Consider the following 22,261-nt stretch of genomic DNA (forward strand, 5'->3'; position numbering starts at 1 on the left):
CAATACCTCCCCGCATATCTGGACCGGACCGTGTGGATTCTGCCCCTGAGCCAAGGTGCACCTTGAGCCATCGATTCTGCCCTTCCTTGCCATCAATCCCTGTGTGAGTCAGTCTTGTCCCGTTTGTCTGTGGTCTGTCGGGAATAAGATAAGACCGTGTCTAAGTGCCCACCTTCCTGTGCTGTACCTCTTGTCCGTGTAATCTAAACGTTCTGCATATCCCATATTATATCCTCCTCCGGAGGTCTTGAGAACTGTACCCCGGGTGTCGTGTCATTTAACCCAGCCGTTGTGTCCTTTCCTTCATTGATTTAGCATAGCGCGATTCGGCCAACGTTCGAGTATAATCGGGTAACTTGTGCGAACACGGCGGCCATTCCGCTCGGCCCAGCATAACATCTTAATAAGTCGTGTCCGTAACAATATTCTTCTCACAAGATTCAGACATACATGGCGGCGGCCATCTTGGATTTTGACATGGCGACCCAATTTTCAATAGCGTTCTTCCTTGTGCCTAGATACACCCACACACCAGATTAGAAGTTGGTACTTCGCTTATTTTTCGAGATATTTCTCTCACAAGGTTCAGACATATATATATGGTGGCGGCCATCTTGGATTTTGACGTGGCGACCCAATTTTCAATAGCGTTCTTCCTTATGGCGAGATACACCCACACACCAAATTAGAAGTTGGTACTTCGCTTATTTTTCAAGATATTCATCTCACAATGTTCGGACATACATGGCGGCGGCCATCTTGGATTTTGACATGGCGACCCAATTTTCAATAGCGTTCTTCCTTATGGCGAGATACACCCACACACCAAATTAGAAGTTGGTACTTCGCTTATTTTTCAAGATATGCAGGTTACAAGGTTCAGACATACATGGCATCAGACATACATGGCGGCGGCCATCTTGGATTTTTACGTGGGTTGCACCCACACACCAAATTCGAATGCGGTCCTTCGCTTACGCACGCACACACGCCCGCACGCACTGACGGACTGACGGACGGACACACGGACAGAGGGGAAAGCCATAGTCTCCTTTTCGCTCCGCTGAGTGACGGGGGGACAATAACTCTCCATGGGTAATAAGATATGATAATGATGATGATGTCATAGGTGCCTCCATTATGACGTCATAATTCAACAATTACAAAACTTCATCGATCAAGATGAAGTTTCTTGAGCATAATCTAGGGATAAATTGGTGGAGAAAAATAAATAAATAAATAATGATGCCAGCAATCACGTGGTTCGGCCGACATATTTGTTTTAACAAAAAACAAAAAAAATTAAACAATTTTTTTTAACAATGTTTTAACAAAAAAAAACCCTACAAAAATGTCCTGGCGAGGGTCTGCAATCTCTGATTGCTCTTTCATATTATCTACTGCTAATATATGGATTCCAACGAATCCCAACCATTTCAAGTACAAACTGAAATGAAAGCATTTAATAAGAAAATGTTTTGTGAATGTTTCCGAAACGATTATTATTTATCGGATCATATCACTTCCCGAATTTCAATTCTACTTTCATTGCACAATGTAATAATAATGATAAAAGAAACAAGTCAGGAGACGACGATGGTTCACGAGCGAACGGTATTCAATGACAAAGGACGGACTATAACCAAAACAGGCCCGGAAATGTCAAAACGAAGGTTACTGACCTTGAAATGAGATAGAAAAAAATGTATAATCAGTTATGAGGTTAGGTTTTTTTTTTTTTGTTTTTTTTTTTTGTATACAAGATCGAGGCTCGTGAAAGAGCGAACATTAATCACACATAAAGACAAACAGACACATAAAACAAATAACATCGGGAGTGGTAGACAAGATGGGGAGAGAGGGGGAAGGACACAAACACAACATTTGAGAGCAGGGACCGAGAGACATGGAGACATCGAGAGATCTGTGGGAGGGAGAGGGCTTTGGGGGGAGGCATGTGAAGGGGGGGAGGCATGTGAAGGGGGGGGGGGGGGGTGGGAGAGGTATAAACATATGGACACTGCCAGGATTTCCAGGAAAGAAGTTGGAATTTCAAACAAGGTGGATCTGGGGTGAATTAGTGGGGGTAGAAAAGATCAAGGTTATGGATGGGGGAAGATAAGAGATGGTGGTGAACAGCTGTTTTAAAGACCTGGAGGGAGGAGAGGGATTGAAGGGAGTGTGGGAGTTTGTTCCACAGGCGGGAGAAAAGAGGAATGAAAGAGTGAAGGTGAGCAGAGAGCCGAGATTTCGGCAGTTTAACCATCAGAGGGTTGCTGGCAGATCTTGTGCGACCTGTAGGAATATTTGGGGGACAGAGCACAGAGAGAGCTGGGGGAGCAAGGCCGGAGAGGAGTCGGTAGAAGACAGAAAGGCCACCTACCTGCCTGCGGTGAGTGAGTGAAAGGCCCTCAGAGATAGCTTCATCGCGGGAGATTCCAATGATTTTGAAAGCTTTGGATTCAACAGCGTGAAGCCGAGCCAGGTGTGAGGCAGGAGCACCAGCCCATAGGGGAGAACAGTATTCCATTGAGCTGCGGATGAAAGCCTTGTATGTGGATTAGTTATGTGAAATGCCTGTATGTATGCCTGCCTGTATGTGAAAGCCTTGTAGTTAGCCACACAATACCGAAAATTCGGTGAAAAATGAAATGAAAAAAAACCAAAAAAAAAACAACAAAATAAAATGAAAAATCGACCTCCGTGGGGCTAGACACATGACATTGGCCTAACCAAATACCGAAACCCTTGTCAGATTACACAAAACCCCTCGGAGAAGATGTAGCTTGAACTCGATTACCCCCTAAAAAGACATTTTTCGGGCGTGGCTCCGCCCACAATTGGCGCAATACGCCCACTCTAGGCAGGACACAACTAGATCATGATATCAACCTCCCACCCAAGTTTCATCAAGATCGGATGATATCATCGGGTAGTTATGCTGCGGACACACACACACACACACACACACACACACACACACACACACACACACACACACACACACACACACACACACACACACACACACACACACACACACACACGACGAATATCGTGGTCACTTGATAACTCGTGAACCAAAAACCATAAAAGTCCAGCCAGCAATATACAATTTTAAGAATGAAAGAACAGGCTGAAATGAAAGTCTTCAATTTTTATTCAAACAGCAGCAAATATAATTGGTCGTATACCTTACACGCTGAGCAAATATAAACATTATGAGGCCAAGTGGGAAGATACAAGAGATAGACCTGTACATGCCGGCATCACACGCCTCCACACAAAAAAAGGCAGCGTGCTATGGACACATGGGATTGTAAACGCTCACATCAACAACCAGTCTCGGGTGGCTGTTCCAGGCTAAAATCTCCTTTCAGCAACAAAATGGTTCACATGGAACTTCAATAATCATAAAGCAGGGTCTAGCCTCACAGGCCAGGAAGCGATACAACATCACCTAGTATACAACTGCAAGTGCATCACCTGAAATAATACAAGAGAAAGAGGAGCAATACATCACCGGTGATGGAGAGAAAATAAGAAATGGAAAGAGTGATGTCAGCACACACAGATTAAGAAAAGGCCAATCACAAAGAAACTAAGAACTAGGATGGATGGTTATCTCACCACTAATATGAAAATAATTACACAGGTTTGAAAATCCCTCAAACTGGAGGGATTCATATTCAGAAAAACCTTCCCAGGCCAGAGACAATTCCTATGCGTAAGAGCAGTGTGTATTGATTGGTGTTATGTAGTCAAATGGCCAGAAACGGAAGAGTGCCTTCATTAAGCTTTCCGTTACTACTTTTTCCTGTAGAACTACAACCTTGTGAAATGGAATCTAGGACCTTTCAGTCATGTTCTTTTTCCACATGGAGTACATGGTTGTGGGTAGCATCATTTGCTGTGGGTGCAGGTGTGCCACTGATGGGTCGGGTGCACCTGCCCCTTGTAGGTGAGAGCAGGAATTGTAATTTGGTCAGGGTGCCGGCGAAGGCTCGCCTACTCTTAACGAAGGATACCGTGGCATCTTTAACGTCCACCAACTAATGCCGGCAAATGGGACACCCAGTTTAACGTCCATCCGGGGGACACGACACACTGATGAATCGCCCTGCCTGTGAAACACCGGGGAAAAAAATAAATAATAAATCACAATCTTCAAAATGGCCCCAAAATCATCCTTAGAACTCATTAAAATTTTTCACAAGGCAAATGTCTCATTGAAGGTCTGGTGGCAAACTGAACTTTTGTGGTAGGGATCTAGTTTTTACACACTCTGAAATGCGTTTTACTGTTAAGAATAAAAAGAACAAGTTAAGTCAATTTTTCTGTGATTAATAACAGTTTTATCTGGTTCCTGTCCTTCCATCACATGTCCTCGCTCAAACACTGCCCGAAGGTGCACGACAAGCAGATGCTCTTCATCGTGGTGCAATTGTGTCAAGAATAAGATGGGGAGCTCACTGGGGTGCGTATGTGCAATGTCGTGCCTCAACTAAAATGGCCCTCACGACAGCTGCGGACGAGGTTGTTCTGGATGGTGAATCAGATTAGATAATTTAATGACTATACATTTCACAGAACCTCGTTTCATATTGTGCCATGAAGTATGCGTGATAAATACATGTATTAATTGACAGTGACCATTTCATTTTCATACAAATATTTGTGTGCTTTTGCAGCGAGTGAGCAAAAAAAATCTTCATACTGGAAAGAAACTGACAATTATTTGTTTTGCAACATGTTTGCCATTTTTCACCAGAGTTTAATTTGGGGGAGGGTGGGGTAACATTTCGTATCATTTCTCAGGCACTCGACCAGATATTCTCCTTTGCTTGCTGCACAAGAGCTCTGCTGGACATAAATTACAATGTACTGATTTAATGGTTTCATTGATTTGCTATAACGTTACTATCTTTTTGATTTCTAACCCCCCACCCCAAAATAATTCTAAATAAAAAAATCCTGATGTTTATCAGATTTCTTGTAATGAGTCAAACCAACAATGCAGAAAACCAGAACTTGGTCCATAGCCAGGTCATTGAGCACAATACCTGCAGCTTGAGGTATAAACTTTGTTTTGATGAAAAAAAATAAAAAGTTGACAATTTTCATAAAATTTAGTTTTTTTTTGTTTTCCCTGAAAAGATGCAATTTCAGAAACTGAAAATCGATGCGCACACTTGCTGAATTACAACTAGTCGGAAAGTATGTGCAAAGACCCTGACAACGCATTAGAAACGGTTATAGGTGTGCAGGCTCGGATGGTAATGGAGTCCTTTGTTTCCACATCTGCATGAGACTAATGTGGGATTTTTGAGTGTTTTGTACCATCAAACCAATACCAAATATGTAATTCGTGGACATAAAAGTTTACACAAATGTGCACATCATGTTTTTTTGTAAGTAAACAACATTTCAAAACAAAATGGAAGTCTTTTCAAAATGGAATAAACTATCCAGACATTCAAGACGAGCCCGTTGCATTTATCGCTGGAAATTTATCAGCAATGCAAGCCAAACAAGAAGTTTCTAATGTTAGCCACAACAATGTTAAGCATGAAACAAAACAAAACAAAAAAAAATGAAAGAGCATCCTTTTCAACTTGGAGCTTTTAAGGCACTCTGGCACACCCCAACAACTTTCAAGGAGCACAAATGAGACGAGATCAAAGAAAATTAGCACAATTGCGTGTCAAATAAAAAGCAACACACTGTACATTTTAAAATGAAACATTTAAAATTGTAATGTGCAAATAAAACCCAAAATATATGATGAGAATATGTTGTTGCAAAATAATCGAACATGAAAATGAACACAACAGAGAAAAACTCATTCCTCAGATTCCAGGCAGCTCCAGACTCCAATACACGATAGGGGCTTATGTACTCAAATACGTAAATATTACGTAAAATGGCAGAATTGTCAACAACCCTTTCAATAAATCTCCCTCCTCTTCCACTCCTATCAATTCAACTCGTGCTATCTCCACCCAACAACCTCAACTTCTACTCACCCCAAACCCATTCCTATATACCCTGTGCATACGTAATATATACATGGATACATGACCTTTCAAGACAAGACATTAAACGATCCTCATTCCTTGGGTTGCTATAATTAAGGAGGGAAGGGGAGGGGACCCAAAAACAAATTGTATTTATCAGTTTATATTGAATCAAAATCGATTAAAACAGGCTGAATGTTATCATTAGTGCTTTCCCCACTCCCCTACTCCACTACACGAAAACCTTAAATTGAATAATTTGTCAAACAAATAAATTGGGCATTTCTTAGAACCTTATGAAAAATAGATATTTTGAATTGAAATCAAAATGTTCAAAAATAACTCGAGGAAATGAGGAACCCCCCACCCCCCAAAAAACTCAAGATAATTATGAGCAATATGAAGTTAAAAAAAACAAAAGAAGGACCAATTTACAAACTCTTGAGTTAAAGCTTCTCTATGATAAAACAAAAAACAAAAACAAAAACAAAACAACTTTGGAATCACTAGAGCTTAAACTGAAAAACCCAGAGCAGCTCAAGATGTTAACATGCTTTTAATGAAGCTGCAAATGCCAAATCAAGTTCCAAGCAATTCTGGTTGGTTCCTCAATAAAAGATCACGAAAACAAAGTGAAATTTTTAAAAATAATCCAGAGACTGCCTCCATTTCAATATCACACTGTGGCAAGAGATAAACTCAAACAAAATTAAAGTCCTTCTAAATCACATCAACAAAAAAGGTAGCGGTTTATAAAATTGGGAACAAGGGACAAGTGAGCCTGTCACAATCCACAGGCTTGAACTTCCCAGCTCTTCGACCAGTATTGACAAGACGCGGATGCAAACAAAGTGCTTCACCAATCCTCACAGCCGATTTCGTTTGGGCGTTTTCTTTCCCCTCTTCCTTCGTCTCCAACCAGTCTCCCCATTCATGGAACTACTCTCAGAATGAGGCCGAGGCCAGTCAGCCGGCTGACCAAATGGTGAAGGTTGCTGGAACCCGAAAAATCCATCACCATAGTTAAATGCGTCTCTTTCCATCCCCCGTGAATCTTGGAAAAGGCGACGGAGGATTTCCTGAAGCTCCTGTTGGGATTCGCTGTCTGCGTTGGCGCTTGGAGTCCGGGATGGGGGCCTTGAGCAAGTCGACAAGTGATACCTCACGGTGTGGCTGTCCATTGGTATGGGAATGTGCTGACATGCTGCCCACTCTAGGAATGAAGAGACCAAGGGCATGAAGAGGAGGGTCACAAAGAACATTAGAGGGAAAGAAGGAATAACTGCACATTGTTTTTTCCTTGTTATTGAAACAAAATATAATGACTTTAAAAAAAGTTGCCAACACACATAAAACTCAAATAACTTTAGCAAAAGCTATTTAGAACTTATATTGGGAAATACAACATCAAAATGTTTATAATTTTGAAACTTCAGCAAATCGTTCTTTAACAGATGGAAAACTATCATCAAAAACAAAGAAGATGAGTTACATTCCAGACAATTGGGGAAATGCTTTCCAGCAGCATGGCATGTCCCGTTAATTGATACTCTCAATCAACCATCTGATTAAATAAGGTGATATATATATATACAGCACATTCAGAAAGTATTCAGACCCCTTCACTTTTTTCACATTTTGTTATGTTGCAGCCTTATGCTGAAATCGTTTAAATTCCATTTTTTCCCTCATCAATCTACACTCAATACCCCATAATAACAAGGAGAAAACAGGATTTTAGAAAGTTTTGCAAATTTATTAAAAAGAAAAAAACTGAAATATCACATTTACATAAGTATTCAGACCCTTTGTTATGACACTTGAAATTTAGCTCAGGTGCCTCCCATTTCTCTTGATCATCTTTGAGATGTTTCTACACCTTGATTGGAGTCCACCTGTGGTAAATTTAATTGATTGGACATGATTTGGAAAGGCACACACCTGCCTATACAAGGTCTCCTAGCTGACAATGCATACCAGAGCAAAAACCAAGCCATGAGGTTGAAGGAACTGCCTGCAGAGCTCAGAGACAGGATTGTGACGAGGCACAGATCTGGGGAAGCCTACAAAAAAAAATTCTGCTGCATTGAAGGTTCCCAAGAGCACAGTGGCCTCCATAATTCTTAAATGGAAGAAGTTTGGAACAACAAGGACTCTTCCTCGAGCTGGCCGCCCGGCCAAACTGAGCAATCGGGGTAGAAGGGCCTGGGTAAGCGAGGTGACCAAGAACCCAATGGTCACTCTGGCTGAGCTCCAGAGATCCTGTGTGGAGATGGGGGAAACTTCCAGAAGGACAACCATCACTGCAACACTCCACCGATCTGGGCTTTATGACAGAGTGGCCAGACGGAAGCCTCTCCTCAGTGAAAGAAACATGATATTTCAGCGGGTCCACTAACGCCGTGGTTCGGGCGGGAGTTATTTCCTTGCTTCACGGTCGGTGTTAGTAATTAGGTATTCGGACTAAGTCGACCAATAACCCTATAGCTGGGCGGCTTAGCTAAAAAATTCGGATCGATTGTGCCTTTTCCCTTAAAAGCATGAAACTTGGCACATGGCTAGAATACCCGAAAAGAAAGATTTTTAGTCCAGGAGGCATCCCCAATTTCACCCCATATGGCAGCCATCTTGAAATCCAAGATGGCCATCATACAAGACCTATTTTGATGAATATCTCCATAATTAGAACAGATATCAAAATGGTTGAAGTGCCTATACCTACATTTACCTACCTTTTGGTCCTTGACACAAAGGATATAGCAAGTGCATCAGTCGTACAAAGTGTGAAAGACGTGCAGAAAGTGGGAAAGGAGGCTCTGGAGTCATTTGTGCAAGAGAGGCTGATTGAACGCTCAAAGCCTTTGAATGATGTCGTCCCGCGCAAAAAGTTACCTCTGTTTGGCAGCTCATCAGTAACAGACCAGCTGACAGATAAACACAAGGTAGCCTCATTGAAGAGTGATGTTCAACTGTTTTCTCGCCTCTATATTGCCTGTCAAACCCGCGAGGGAAACCTGGATGAATTTTTCCGTCATGAAAATCAATCTTTCCCTCCATCTCTGTCCAAGGATGGGAAGCTTCGACCTGGTACAAAGAGCGCCCTTTTGGACTGCTTAGAGGAACTTTCACCATCAAGCACACAGATGCCAGAGGTGACATGTGTCATACTTGACGGGGCAGTAATTGTTCAAAAGCTAAAGCCCAATGTTGGCACAGTCAAAACATTTGGCGAATATGCCAAAAAGGTCTTCATCCCATTTGTTTTCTCACAGTACAAATCTGCAACCCGACTTGATCTGGTGTGGGACCGTTACCTACCCGACAGCCTTAAGAGCATGACCCGTGAAAAGCGTGGCAAGGGGGTTCGCCGACGAGTAGATACCTCAGTTGCAATTCCTGGACAGTGGCAGAACTTTCTTCAAGTTGATGAAAACAAGCGTGAACTCTTCAGCTTCCTTTCCAATGAAACAATGAAATAATTTGAAGACCAGCGCAAGGAGCTGGTTGTCACACTTGATACAGAGGTTCTTACTGCTCCACCACGCATTGATCTAGAATCACTCTCCCCGTGCACTCAGGAAGAGGCAGATGGTCGGATGTTCCTACATGCTGCTGATGCAACACAGAGAGGGCATAGTAAGGTCCTCATACAAACTGTGGACACAGATGTTGTCGTGCTTGCAGTTACAGCATCCCAGAAGCTTTCAGTGATGATATGGTTACAATTTGGGACAGGCAAGAACATGCGATTTATCTCTGCACATGATATAGCCACAGCTCTTGGCCCTGAGAAATCTAAAGCCCTCCCCATGTTTCATGCACTAACAGGGTGTGACACTTCTTCAGCGTTTAATGGGCATGGAAAGGTAACTGCATGGAATGTGTGGGAATCATTCCCTGAGCTCACAGAGGTACTAGCAGAAATTTGCCACCAGAGCACAGAGATAACTGAAACCTGCATGAACGTCATTGAGAGATTTGTTATTCTGTTGTATGATCGCACAAGTACTGCTACTGACATTAACATTGTAGGAAAGAAACTGTTTGCAAAGAAGGGCAGACCTGTGGAATCAATTCCACCAACACATGATGCCCTTGTGCAGCACGTAAAGCGGGCAGTATACCAAGGCGCACTATGCTGGGGACAAGCATTGCATGCTAAGCCTGATCTACCAAGCCCCACTGAATGGGGTTGGCAAAAAACGTCTGCTGGCCAGTTCAAACCAATATGGACAACACTTCCAGAGGCTGCAAAGATCTGCAATGAACTTGTTAAGTGTGGGTGCAAAAAAGGATGTACTGGTCGTTGCCGGTGTAAGAAAGCTGCACTTCCCTGTACTTCTCTCTGCGCATGTGATGGAGAATGCAGCAAAGACTAGAAAACCACAAGATGGCACAGTTACAGTCTGCGATGGCATAGACACTTTTAATCACTGAAGAATGCCAACCTGTTAAGAGTATTTATATGCATTACCAGTATGCATGATACTATGCAAAATTAATATTTTCATATGACTGCTTAATATTTTATGTTACCATTGGATTCCTAGACCCTAAAAATGTAGGTGTAGGCACTGCAACCATTTAGATAGCTGTTCTAATTATGGAGATATTCATCAAAACAGGTCTGTTATGGCGGCCATCTTGGATTTCAAGATGGCTGCCATATACTATTGAATATTTTATGTTGCCATTGGATTCCTAGACCCTAAAAATGTAGGTATAGGCACTTCAACCATTTTGATATCTGTTCTAATTATGGAGATATTCATCAAAACAGGTCTTGTATGACGGCCATCTTGAATTTCAAGATGGCCGCCATATGGGGTGAAATTGGAGATGCCCCCTGGACTAAAAATCTTTCTTTTGGGGTATTCTAGCCATGTGCCAAGTTTCATGCTTTTAAGGGAAAAGGCACAATTCATCAGTTAAGCAGCCACACCTAATACCTAAACCTAATACCGACCGGAAGGAACGTATAACTTCCAGGACTCGCGTCGGCCAGATAAAAGGACAAGAGGCCAACCTCCCCCACCCCCTTGATAAGGGGAGAGCCGACGTCCGAGATCCGCAACAATTGGTGTCAGGAGTGGGATTTGGGACCCGAACCAAAATTTTTATATCTGAACAAATTTGGTCAAAATTACGAGCGGCCGAAATTTTTATAAACATCTAAATTAAATCGTGCCATGGATAGCCAAGGCGATCGGATGCCGGTGGGGGTAGATGAGGAGGAATTAGAATCAACCCAGGACCCCCGGGTAGAAGTGAGACAATTGGGAGGAATGGAGGAGGAAAGTGAAGAAGGTGCGGCAGTGGGGGTTGCAGGCGCACAAAATGGCGGCGCCTCGCACATGGCGACGAGGGCCGCGCCCGCTGCACAAGTGGGAGGGATGGATATGCAGGCCTTCATGGCGCAGCTACAGGCAGTCATACGAATGCAGATGGGAGAAATGAGGGCTGATAGTGAGGGAATGGAAATAGAATGGGGGAGCAATTGAGAAGTCAAATTGGGGGGTTAGAAAGTAAATTGGGGGGATTAGAGAACAAATTAGGGGGCCAATTGAAGGACTTGGGTGGCCAAGCCAGAGAAATGAACGAGGGGATAACGGGGTTGGAAACAGGATGGCCACCCGAGAAAATCAAATGGAGGGAATGAAGGACGGGTTAACAGGGTTTGGAAACAGAGTGGGTGGCCAGATAAAAAAGATGGGGAGAGACATTGACCGCAGGTCAAGCGGGAAGGGCACATCGGTATGCGACGGGGTAGCGTGGCTTGAGGAGCGCGGGTTAAGCGAGCTGGAGCAAAGCACAGCCGGGTGGACCGGGGTAGAAATCGCGACTCGGGGAATAGAGAAGCCGACGGCCGCTGAATTGGAAAATCTTATTTTATGTGCACCAGCGGTCGTCGAGCTTAATAAGGAAATAAAAGAAATAGTAGAAATCAGGTTTAAGAAGACGGCGGAGGTAGTACATGAATTGGAGGAAAAGATGGAAAATGTGCAAAGTCCGTGTTCGCATCATGATGCCGTACTTGTTAACCCGAATGAAAATTTGCAGCTGGTGCGTGAGGAGAAAAGGCTCCCCAAGGTAAGCCGGGCTGTATATGGCGTGAAAAGGTTTGGCGCGAAGGGATTTTTCGCGCGCTTGGGATTCCGGCGTAACCCGGGCGCTTGTGGAAGGTCCGTGGTGCGCTGTATGAAAGGAAATGGCGTGCGTGTGCGAACGGCGCCGGAGCGCAAGTATGAAACCGAGGGCGAGGGAGAATGCACGACGGAGTGTATGTGTGAAACAGAGTGTGAGGAGTGCGACACAGAGTGTGAGTTGGATGAAGAGAGTGTGCGAGGATGCACACCGGAGTTAGTTGTGGAGAGTGTGCGGGGATGCACACCAGAGCGCGTGATTGGGTGTGCAGCGGGAGATTGCACACCCGTGGGTAGGTGTGCGCTGAGTGGGTGGATGCAAGAGTGCACGCCCATGGTGGTTACGGAGTACGTAACGGGGGAGAGTGCACGGGAGGAGTGCGTGGAAGAAAGGTGTGTCACAGAGGAGTGGTGTGTAACAGAGTGTGCGAGAGAAGAGTGTGCACGAGAGCATGCGGTGGCAGAGTTAACGGAGTGTATGGGATGTACGAGAGGCGTTGGAGCGCCGGGATGTGTGAGTAAGAAACGGGTCGCGTGGTGTGAGAATGCGACTCGAGCATCGACGCTGACCGGGGCAGCGGTTAGGCTGACGGATAGCCGACGCGAGCTCTCGGGGCGTGGTGTTCTTTGTGTTTTGTGGGGGCCGGCGGGGATTGTTGCCGCGGCGCTCTTGCAAGGAGCGCCGTGCACGATTCGGGCCGGGTCCCGCCCTGTATGGTCGGTGCGGGGTCGTAGCGGCGACCGGCACGATTCCGGGGGAGAAAGGCCGGGTCGGACCTTCGCCCCCTGGCGGGGGCTGTGTTCCGACCGGGGGAGGTTGGGTCATCAGGCCGGAGACCGCAAGGCTCCACGCCGGGATGGATCTTGGAACCTCGGTCCGAGTATGCCTCCTCCCCAGAATCGAAAATGCCAGACGGACCCAACCAACAGGAGACAGACCACCACATGCATTGCTCGGCTTTTCAAAGCCGAGCTGTGGAAATGTATTACCGCATGAGAGGCTCTTAGTACAGTGGACAAATGATAGCAGTAGTGATGGATGGTAGTTTTACCATTCACATTACTACTTCTTTTTGGGGCACATGGGCTATAGATTATGGGGTTTGGCGGTATGAACTAGCTGAGGGAGGGCTTGGATAAATGTATAGGGACCTAGAAATGACTTTAGGTGACTTGAGATTTAAGTAGTGACTTCTGTACAGGTAGTGGGGACGTACAGTAGAGTAGTTGGATGATAATGACGTGGGACGTGCAGTAGTATAAAGGGATGACAGGGAAAGCACGAGTTTTAGAGCGGCAGGAGATAGTTAAATGATGCAGTGTGTTTGTGGTGTAGTTTATTAAATGAGGAATTGAATGAGAGTCTTGCTGGTGAGCATGTTGAAATGAGGAATTGGAGCGTGGGAAAAGCTGAGCGAATGAGGCAATGGTTTGAAGAAGTGATGTATTGTGAGGGTATTGTCGATGAGTGTAATGGTGTTGAGTGAATGACTTGCATGGTGTGCAAGTGGAGAATGGCTGTATGGAATAAATGGTGTGGAGGAAATGGAGTGTGGAATGAGTGGAGTGGAGTGCATGATGCGAAGGAGTGGATGGGGGAAGGATGGACCCCTTCACGAATAACCGGGGAGGGTAGTTTAAAAGTAGGTAAAGGGAGTAGGTAAATTTGGTTGGGTATTGACATCTGTGGTGCGTGTAGTTGCAAAGTAGTGTTTTGTTGGGTGCATAAGTGAAGTGGAATGGCTGGGCGTGTGAGCCTGTTAGTAAGTGTGGTTATTGGGGCACTCCGCCACTGGTAGTCTGTCGGCCAGGTGAGGCCGCAGGTAGGCTCTGGGAGCCAGTTAGTGTTCAGTTCAGTAGTGTTCAGCGGGGCCCGAGGATCCTAAAGAGAAGACCCGGGTAGCCCAATGCCAGAGAGGGCATCGAGGGGGTAAGCGCCAGAGAGGGCCTTCCCCAGGTAGGTTAGGGTGTGAGGAGCTAGGCAAGCTCGGGTGGCGACGTTCAGTGGCGGAGGTGCGCAGGTAAGTAGGACCTGCTAGGAGAGCCACCCGACCCAGCCCCGAAATTGTGCGAGGGCACAGTATAGAAAAATCGGGGGAGTGAGACCCCAAATTGGTGAGCACCACAGGGATGGTCAATGGGAATTGGTTTCTAGAACCGCATAGTGTAATGATGGCCAATGGATTGGCAGGGCAAGACCCCAGGTAGAGTAAAGAGAGTTAATGTCAATTAGAAGGATAGTTAGGAGAAAATTACTTCACACCATCCGCATCCACTCACCAAGGTGATAGGACTCCACACCATGTTTTGCAATTGTTTGGAGAATGTAAGACGCATCATGACGGAATTTGACATTGTGTGTGATTCCATCCCTTCCTTCTTGGGAGGGATTGGTAACGAATTTGGTTTAGGGGAGATATGGGGGACGTGACAGTAGAGACGGATTTGTAAATTGTGTAAATACGGGGAAGGGCAAGGGTAGTGTAGATGGACATGGGGGGGTGACGTACGAGTAGGGACGAGCTTTCTCAGCTCACTCTCCAGCGCCCCTCATGTCGCATTGCCTTGTTTTACGTGTACCCTTGCGCCCTTGCCCCTCGCTAACCTCTGCTTTGTCTTCCTTCCCCACTCATGGACCATGGTCTTTTGTCCGAGGGGAGTGTGCAGGTGCCCTGAATTGTGCTGCCTGCACCCTTGCTGCCTGCCTGCCTGCACCGGGACACCCTATGGACCACACGTTCTGTGGCCTGGCACTTATGGACCACACGTTCTGTGGCCTGGCACCTCTGCTGGGACAGACCATTGCTGCCAGCCGTATCTGGTTTGCGGACCACTGTGTTTTAAAGTGGCATCAATGCCCAGCAGTCGGACCACCTACATTGGCCCTGCTGGCCATAAATAAAAAAATCGGACGCGGTGTGTGCCCTTTTTATTAATTAAAGAACAGCAAGCAAGAAGCCAAGCCAAGATACATCGGCCCAGCAGAGAAGCACAAGAAGACATCATTTTATTATTTTTGAAATGTTTCAGTGCATTTTCATTTTGGTGCTGGTGCTTTTTGGTGCATTTTTTTATTATGGTGCATTTTATTGGTGCATATGGGTATGGTGTATCGGTGCAGTGCATTGTAATGGCATTTTCCTCATCAAATTCTTTCTGCTTTTTCCCACAAAAGACAGGTCCTGGGTTGTAGTGTAAACAATAGTAGTCTTGTAAATAATGCTCCCCACCGGCTCTATGCGTAGTTTGAGAACCATTCCGTAATTCGGTTAATTTTGGGCGTGAGTCAGTTAGGTAGGACGCAACGCAGCAGGGGGGACATATCTAGTGTTAAAACTGTCGCACTCAGGGTAGTAGGTGAAAAGTAGAGGGCAACTACACCGAAGTGTCACACTAATTGTTAAAAGATAGTCCTATTGTTTCGGCTCGGGTCGAGCCTAGGAAAAGGGGGGGGGGGGGGGCAGTGTTGCGGTTTTGAGAACCCACACTTGTAAATATGACATCATTAAAAGGTTAAAGGTAGCACCCCATAGATAGGCCACAAGCAACACGTAGGTCACCATAGGACTTCAGTTATTTCAATAGTATGTGTATAGATAAGGCCATGTTTCCAATAGTTGAATCTGCGTTGTGTCAATCAAATAAGGAGTAGGTCCCCATTCCATTAATTTTGCCAGCCTCCCTCTCCAAGCGACGCCATTAAGCGCAAGCCACCGCCCTCGCCTTTTAGGGCCAGCGGCGTATGCAACCTCGCTGGGCTTCCGCCCAAACAGCAGCCGTGGCTGCCCTTGAGCTTGAGCTCGCCCAAACGCCACCATAAGCCACGAGGTAAAGCCCGAGAAAGAGGGCGGAGCGCCAGGAAGAAGGTGTGGCCACGTCACCCAGCCGTCAAGGGCGGGGCCGGTAAGCGATGCCCAGCCAACCAGGGCTGAGGTAAGATCGCCTCATAGGCGTGGCTTTTGGGCTGGCGGAGCGATCGCTGCTCGAGTTATGAAAGCGTGAACGCAAAAGCCCTTTGACAGGACTGTGCAGGACTGTGCAGGACGTATTGGGAGAGAGCGCATTGAGAGGACTTACCCGGAGAACTCGCGAGTATAAGGACTGATATGGCAGCGCTCATTTAACAGGACTGTACAGGACTTACCAGAGAGCACATTAGGAGAACCTACCTGGAGAACTCGCGAGTATAAGGACTGGTTGGAAATGCGCATCGAGAAGGACTTATGAGAATCATTGGTGTTGAAAGAGCTTGTTGGAAGCGCGCTTGTGAAAGGACTCTTGTTGGAACCTTGTGCTAAAGCAGGACATTGGAGAGAGGGGGCGTTTGGCACGAGTGTGCACTTATTACATATGCCGCTAGCCGCTAGGACACCAGCCTTCCCCCCGTTATATAATTGTCCGTTCGCGTTCCACTACACGCGGAGCTGCCTGCCGGGTTTCGTCCGCTGGACCGGAGCCTGGACTGGAGCCGGGCTGGAGCCTGGACGCGCTGGTGACCATCAACCATCGACAATCCCCGTGTGAGCGTGTATGTGAGATGGGCCCGTTTGTCCTGGGGTATGAAGAATAAGACTGTTTAAGGCTGCCCTGTGTGCTTCTTCTTCCTCTTCCTATCCTGTACATTTCTTTCGTTTCCTCTTCTTTCTTGTACATTGGTAATAAATCGCTTTGTTCTTCCTATTTTCTTGGTTTCCTCTCCATCTGATCGCATCAGTCTTTTCTCCATTGGGTAAACGTGGCACGATCGGAACCGCCATAATCGGGTCGAGTCATTGTTAACGGCCCGAATCGCGGCTCGCTTCGCTCGGCGTGTCCACTAACGCCGTGGTTTGGGCAGGAGTTATTTCCTTGCTTCACGGTCGGTGTTAGTTGTTGTGGTAGGAGGAGACCGAAATGGACATGTGGGAAGGAGTATGGACGGTTTTGAGAGAGTTCATGGGGGTTACGGATATGTGTGAGAAATGGAGAAGGTGAAAGGATTTTGGAGTTTGCTGATGGAGATGATTTGTTGATTTGTAATACTCAGTTCCAGAAAGAGGATAATAAGCTTGTTACATACACGTCAGGTGGGCCGACGACAACCGTTGACTACCTGCTGGTGCGTAGGCGAGATAGGGGGTACCTCCGGGACACAAAGGTGATCCCGGGGGAGGAGGCTGTTTCACAGCACCACTTGGTTGTCTGCGACATAAGGGTGAAAGGTGCGAGGAGAGCTCGGCGGGTGAAGTACCAACCGAGAATGAAGGTGTGGAGGTTGAAAGAGGTGACAGTAAGGGAGGCATTAAAAGAGAGGCTGAGTAGGGTAGAGGATGATGTGGTTGAGCTTGAAAGTAGTTGGATGTCAATGAAAGCTAGTCTGTTGGGAGCCATTGGTGAGGGATGTGAATGGACAAAAGGACCACCGAGGCACTCGGAAACATGGTGGTGGGATGATGAAGTTGGAAAGAAGATTGACGTGAAGAGGAAGAAGTTCAAGGAGTGGCAGAAGGCAAAGGGTATGGGGGCAGAAAAGGCAGAGCTTGAGAGTTATAAGGCAGCCAAGAAGGCTGCAAAGAAAGAGGTAGCAAAGGCACAGGAGGCATGTAGGAAAATGTTCGGAGAACGCTTGGATTCGGAAGAGGGTCAGAGAGCGGTATTCAGGATTGCAAAGCAGATAGCGAAAGAGAGGTGTGTGTGGGAGTTTGTTCCAGAGGCGGGAGAAAAGAGGAATGAAAGAGTGAAGGTGAGCAGAGAGCCGAGATTTCGGCAGTTTAACCATCAGAGGGTGGCTGGCAGATCTTGTGCGACCTGTAGGAATATTTGGGGGACAGAGCACAGAGAGAGCTGGGGCAGCAAGGCCAGAGAGGAGTCGGTAGAAGACAGAAAGACCACCTACCTGCCTGCGGTGAGTGAGTGAAAGGCCCTCAGAGATAGCTTCATCGCGGGAGATTCCAATGATTCTGAAAGCTTTGGATTCAACAGCGTGAAGCCGAGCCAGGTGTGAGGCAGGAGCACCAGCCCATAGGGGAGAACAGTATTCCATTGAGCTGCGGATGAAAGCCTTGTATGTGGTGAGGAGCTCAGGTGTGCCTAGGAAGGACTTCGCACGACGGAGGATGCCCAGTCGGCGACTGGCTTTGGAGACCAGCTTGGAAATGTGGTTTTCCCAAGAAAGATCATGGCAGATGGTGAGACCCAAAAGCTTGAGCGACAGAACTTCTTGGAGAGGATTGTTGAGAAAGTAGATGGGAGGGTTGTCCAGTCGATCTTTTCGGAGAGACATAGTAAGAGTGTGAGATTTGTCAGGATTGAAAGACATGTTCCACATGTTTGACCAGTCTGTGATTTTGTCCAGGTCTTCAGAGAGTGAGGAGGCTGCAGACTGCCGATCTGAGGGAAGAGGAATGGAGCGGCAGAGAGTGGAGTCATCAGCAAAGAGATACAGAGGATTTTCCAGAGAGTCGGAGAGATCATTGATAAGTTGCACCACAACATGTAGCCTCGCTTAGTTCAGTTATGTCTTATTGAATGTTAAGTATTGTCTCCTTTCCTGTGTTAGTATGCGTTGAAGCAGGCCAGTAAGTGTAGGCCTCATTGGGCTGGAATGCCAAGTGCTAGGGCCTGGAACAAGTCTGGGAGGCCTGAGGGAGGAGCTGAAGGGGAGTGGCTGGTAAGCGGCAAGCAGCCAATGGGAGCTAAAGGGGAGTGGCCAGCGACGGAGGCCAGGGGAGGTGCTTGGAACATTCGGGTAAGACTCTGGGGAGGGGCTATAAAACCCTGCCCCGGATCCCCAAACGAGCTCTCTGTCCCGGGATTCTGAAGCGACTGTGCGTGTGATCGAGGCTCTCTGTGATCAGCTCTCTCTGCGCTCTGTGATCGAAAGCACGAACTGTTCCTGTCGTTGAGTTCTGCCCCTGTTATAAGCGCTTTCGAGGACGATCTTTCCAGGGGCCCGAGACCCCAACGATCTCCCTGCCTGGGCTCCCTGCACGTGCCGCGAACATCTTGAGGGACACGCCCAACGAGCTGTCCGGGGCGAACGGCACCAACGGCCGCGCTTTGAGCGCATCCTTCTTCATCCTTTTCCCCGCGTGAGTGAGAGGGCCCTTGTCCAGGAAATTAAGTTAAGGGCGTTAAGTTTCTACCCTGTGTCTCTTTGCCCTGATCATTTGTTCAAATTGTAATAATAAACCTGTGTACCTTTGCTTCCATTTGGCCGTTCACGTCTCTTCCCACCATTTGCTTCGCATTGTCCGAAATAAAACCGCTCAATTGGGTTCAGTAAGAATTAACGGCACGAGTCACGTGACACGCAAACCACTCGGGCGTATCAGACCAGCGTGACTCGTGCGAGGTCCAGTCCCCGTTCTCGTGGTGGCGTGTGTATAGAAGGTACTTGGGGATTCGACCAGATACCCTTCCGCACGCTCGCTCCGGGGGGTGGCGGCTGGAATTGCTCCGCAATCCGCCCCACGAGTGTAAAGTTGGTAGCGGCCTCGTGGACTTGAAGGCCCGAGGGGGAAAAGGGTTTAACCCCCCCCCCCCCCTCTGTACGTCGATGGGCTCGAGATCCGCAACTATATATATATATATATATATATATATACATATATATATATATACATATATATATATACACACATAATATATATATATGGGTAGCGGCCTCGTGGACTCTATATATATATATATATATATATATATATATATATATATATATATATATATATATATACAGCATATATATATATATATATATATATATATATATATATATATATATATACACACACACACATATATATATATATATATATATATATATATATACACACACACACACACATATATATATATATATATATATATATATATATATATATACACAGTCACATGAAAAAGTAAGTACACCCCATGTAAAGTTTTGACTTTTTCAACATATTTCAACATACGGCTATTTGATCTTCATTTCAACAATATTGATAGATAAAGGTGATATAATAAAACAAATATCATGAAACATTTACATTTTGTCGTCCATTGTATTATTTAAATAAACATAAATGCAAATTTCGCATGTGGAAAAAGTAAGTACACCCTTGGCTCTAATAGGTGGTATTGCCCCCTTTGGCAGAAACAACCTCAATTAGGCGTTTCTTATAACTGTCAACCAGTCTCTGACATCGACTGGGAGAAATTTTTGCCCACTCCTCCATGCAGAATTCTTTCAGCTGTGTGATGTTTGAGAGGTTTCTTGCATGCACAGCTCATTTCAAATCCCCCCACAACATCTCGATGGGATTCAGATCCGGGCTTTGACTTGGCCATTCCAGAACCCTCCATTTCTTTCTTTTCAGCCATTCCTTGGTGGATTTACTGGTATGTTTAGGGTCAATGTCATGTTGCAAGGTCCACCTTCGGTTGAGCTTCAACTTTCCGGCAAATGGCCTCACATTATCCTCAAGCACACTCTGGAACAATGAAGAATTCATAGTGGATTCTATGATGGTGAGCTGCCCAGGCCCTGATGCAGCAAAGCTGCACCAAACCATAATATTTCCACCACCATGCTTTACAGTTGGTATCAGGTTCTTGTGGTCAAATGCTGTCTTTGGTTTTTGCCAAACATGTCTTCTGGTACTGTGGCCAAATAGCGCTACCTTTGACTCATCTGTCCAGAGCACATTGTTCCAGAACTGCTGGTCTTTGCCTAGGTGTTCATTGGCAAACTTTAGTCTTGCCCTGATGTTCTTTCTGGACAGCAAAGGTTTCCTCCTGGCACACCTCCCATGTAGATCAAGTTTGTGCAGCCTCTTTCTAATGGTAGACCTGTGCACTTTGACATCAACAGTGGCAAGAGCTACCTGTAGGTCCCGTGATGACATTCTGGGGTTCTTCGAGACTTCTTTCAGCATCTTGCGGTCTGATCTCGGGCTGAACTTGCTGGGGCGGCCTGGTCTGAACAAGTTGGCAGTTGTTTGGAATCTTCTCCACTTGTAGATGATCTTCCGGACAGTCGAATGATTGATTTCAAATTGTTTGGAGATCTTTTTAAATCCCTTCCCAGACTCGTAGGCATCTATAACCTTCTTTCTGAAGGCCTCAGAGAGCTCTTTTGATCTAGGCATGGTGACGCCGCACACTTAAACAACAAAGAGCAAACCAAACTAAATGTCTGAGGTTTAAATAAGACAGGTTCCTCCAAGATCCTCTCTAACGATGTTCTAATCATTTGCACCTGAGCTGGTGCACCTGATTCTAATTTTAAGTATTTGAAGTAGTGATAAATGTAGGGGTGTACTTACTTTTTCCACATGCGAAATTTGCATTTATTTTTATTTAAATTATACAATGGACTACAAAATGTAAATGTTTCATGATATTTGTTGTATTATATCACCTTTATCTCTCAATATTGTTGAAATGAAGATCAAATAGCTGTATGTTGAAATTGTCAAAACTTTACATAAGGTGTACTTACTTTTTCATGTGAAAAAAATAAATAAATACATATATATATATACACATACATACATACATACACACACACACACACACACACACACACACACACACACACACACACACACACACACACACACACACACACACACACACACACACACACACACACACACACACACACACACACACACACACACACACACACACACACACACACACACACACACGTACTTAGGAATTAGGGACCTGGAGAAAGGAATTTAAAATGCAGGCCAAATGGTATGTATTGCAAACTTTGTCCCATACTACATGCTAAACGTTCATCGTACTAGGCTCCGGGCCAGGTATGGTCCATCTGCACCCCCCCCCACAACTCTCCGACCCTGGGTTTTTCTGAACCATTGGGGTGTCCTGGGGTGGAAATCAACTGGTAACAGTAAATAAACTTGGACTCACTACCCATTTGGTACCTATATTGGATGGTACCCTCAAAACAGCATATTTTTAAATCCGCGTTGCGCCATATTCGACACACGTGTTCTTTTGGTATTTGTGCCTGCTAATATTAACTCAGAATAAAAAGTTATATACCAAAAGAAAGCTGTTCATCTACTGATCATCATAGAATATTGACACATTACTTATAATGGTACCTTA

The 22,261-nt window shown here is 45.6% G+C and overlaps 1 protein-coding gene across 3 annotated transcripts in view; it reads right to left on the minus strand.

The window, feature by feature from the left end:
• Nucleotides 1-3,142: 3,142 nt before the first annotated feature.
• DNAJC14 (DnaJ heat shock protein family (Hsp40) member C14) overlaps nucleotides 3,143-22,261 on the minus strand; it is an 87,532-nt gene continuing 68,413 nt past the window's right edge. For all 3 annotated transcript variants that reach the window (XM_068128590.2, XM_068128581.2, XM_068128598.2), the window contains exon 7: nucleotides 3,143-7,230. In XM_068128590.2, the coding sequence (XP_067984691.2) occupies nucleotides 6,884-7,230 (347 nt within the window). In that variant the 3' untranslated portion in view covers nucleotides 3,143-6,883. The remainder of the gene's footprint in view (nucleotides 7,231-22,261) is intronic.

This window comes from Myxine glutinosa, chromosome 1, assembly GCF_964187855.1.
Source record: "Myxine glutinosa chromosome 1, kmMyxGlut1.1, whole genome shotgun sequence".
In the NCBI taxonomy this organism is placed as follows: Eukaryota; Metazoa; Chordata; class Myxini; order Myxiniformes; family Myxinidae; genus Myxine; species Myxine glutinosa.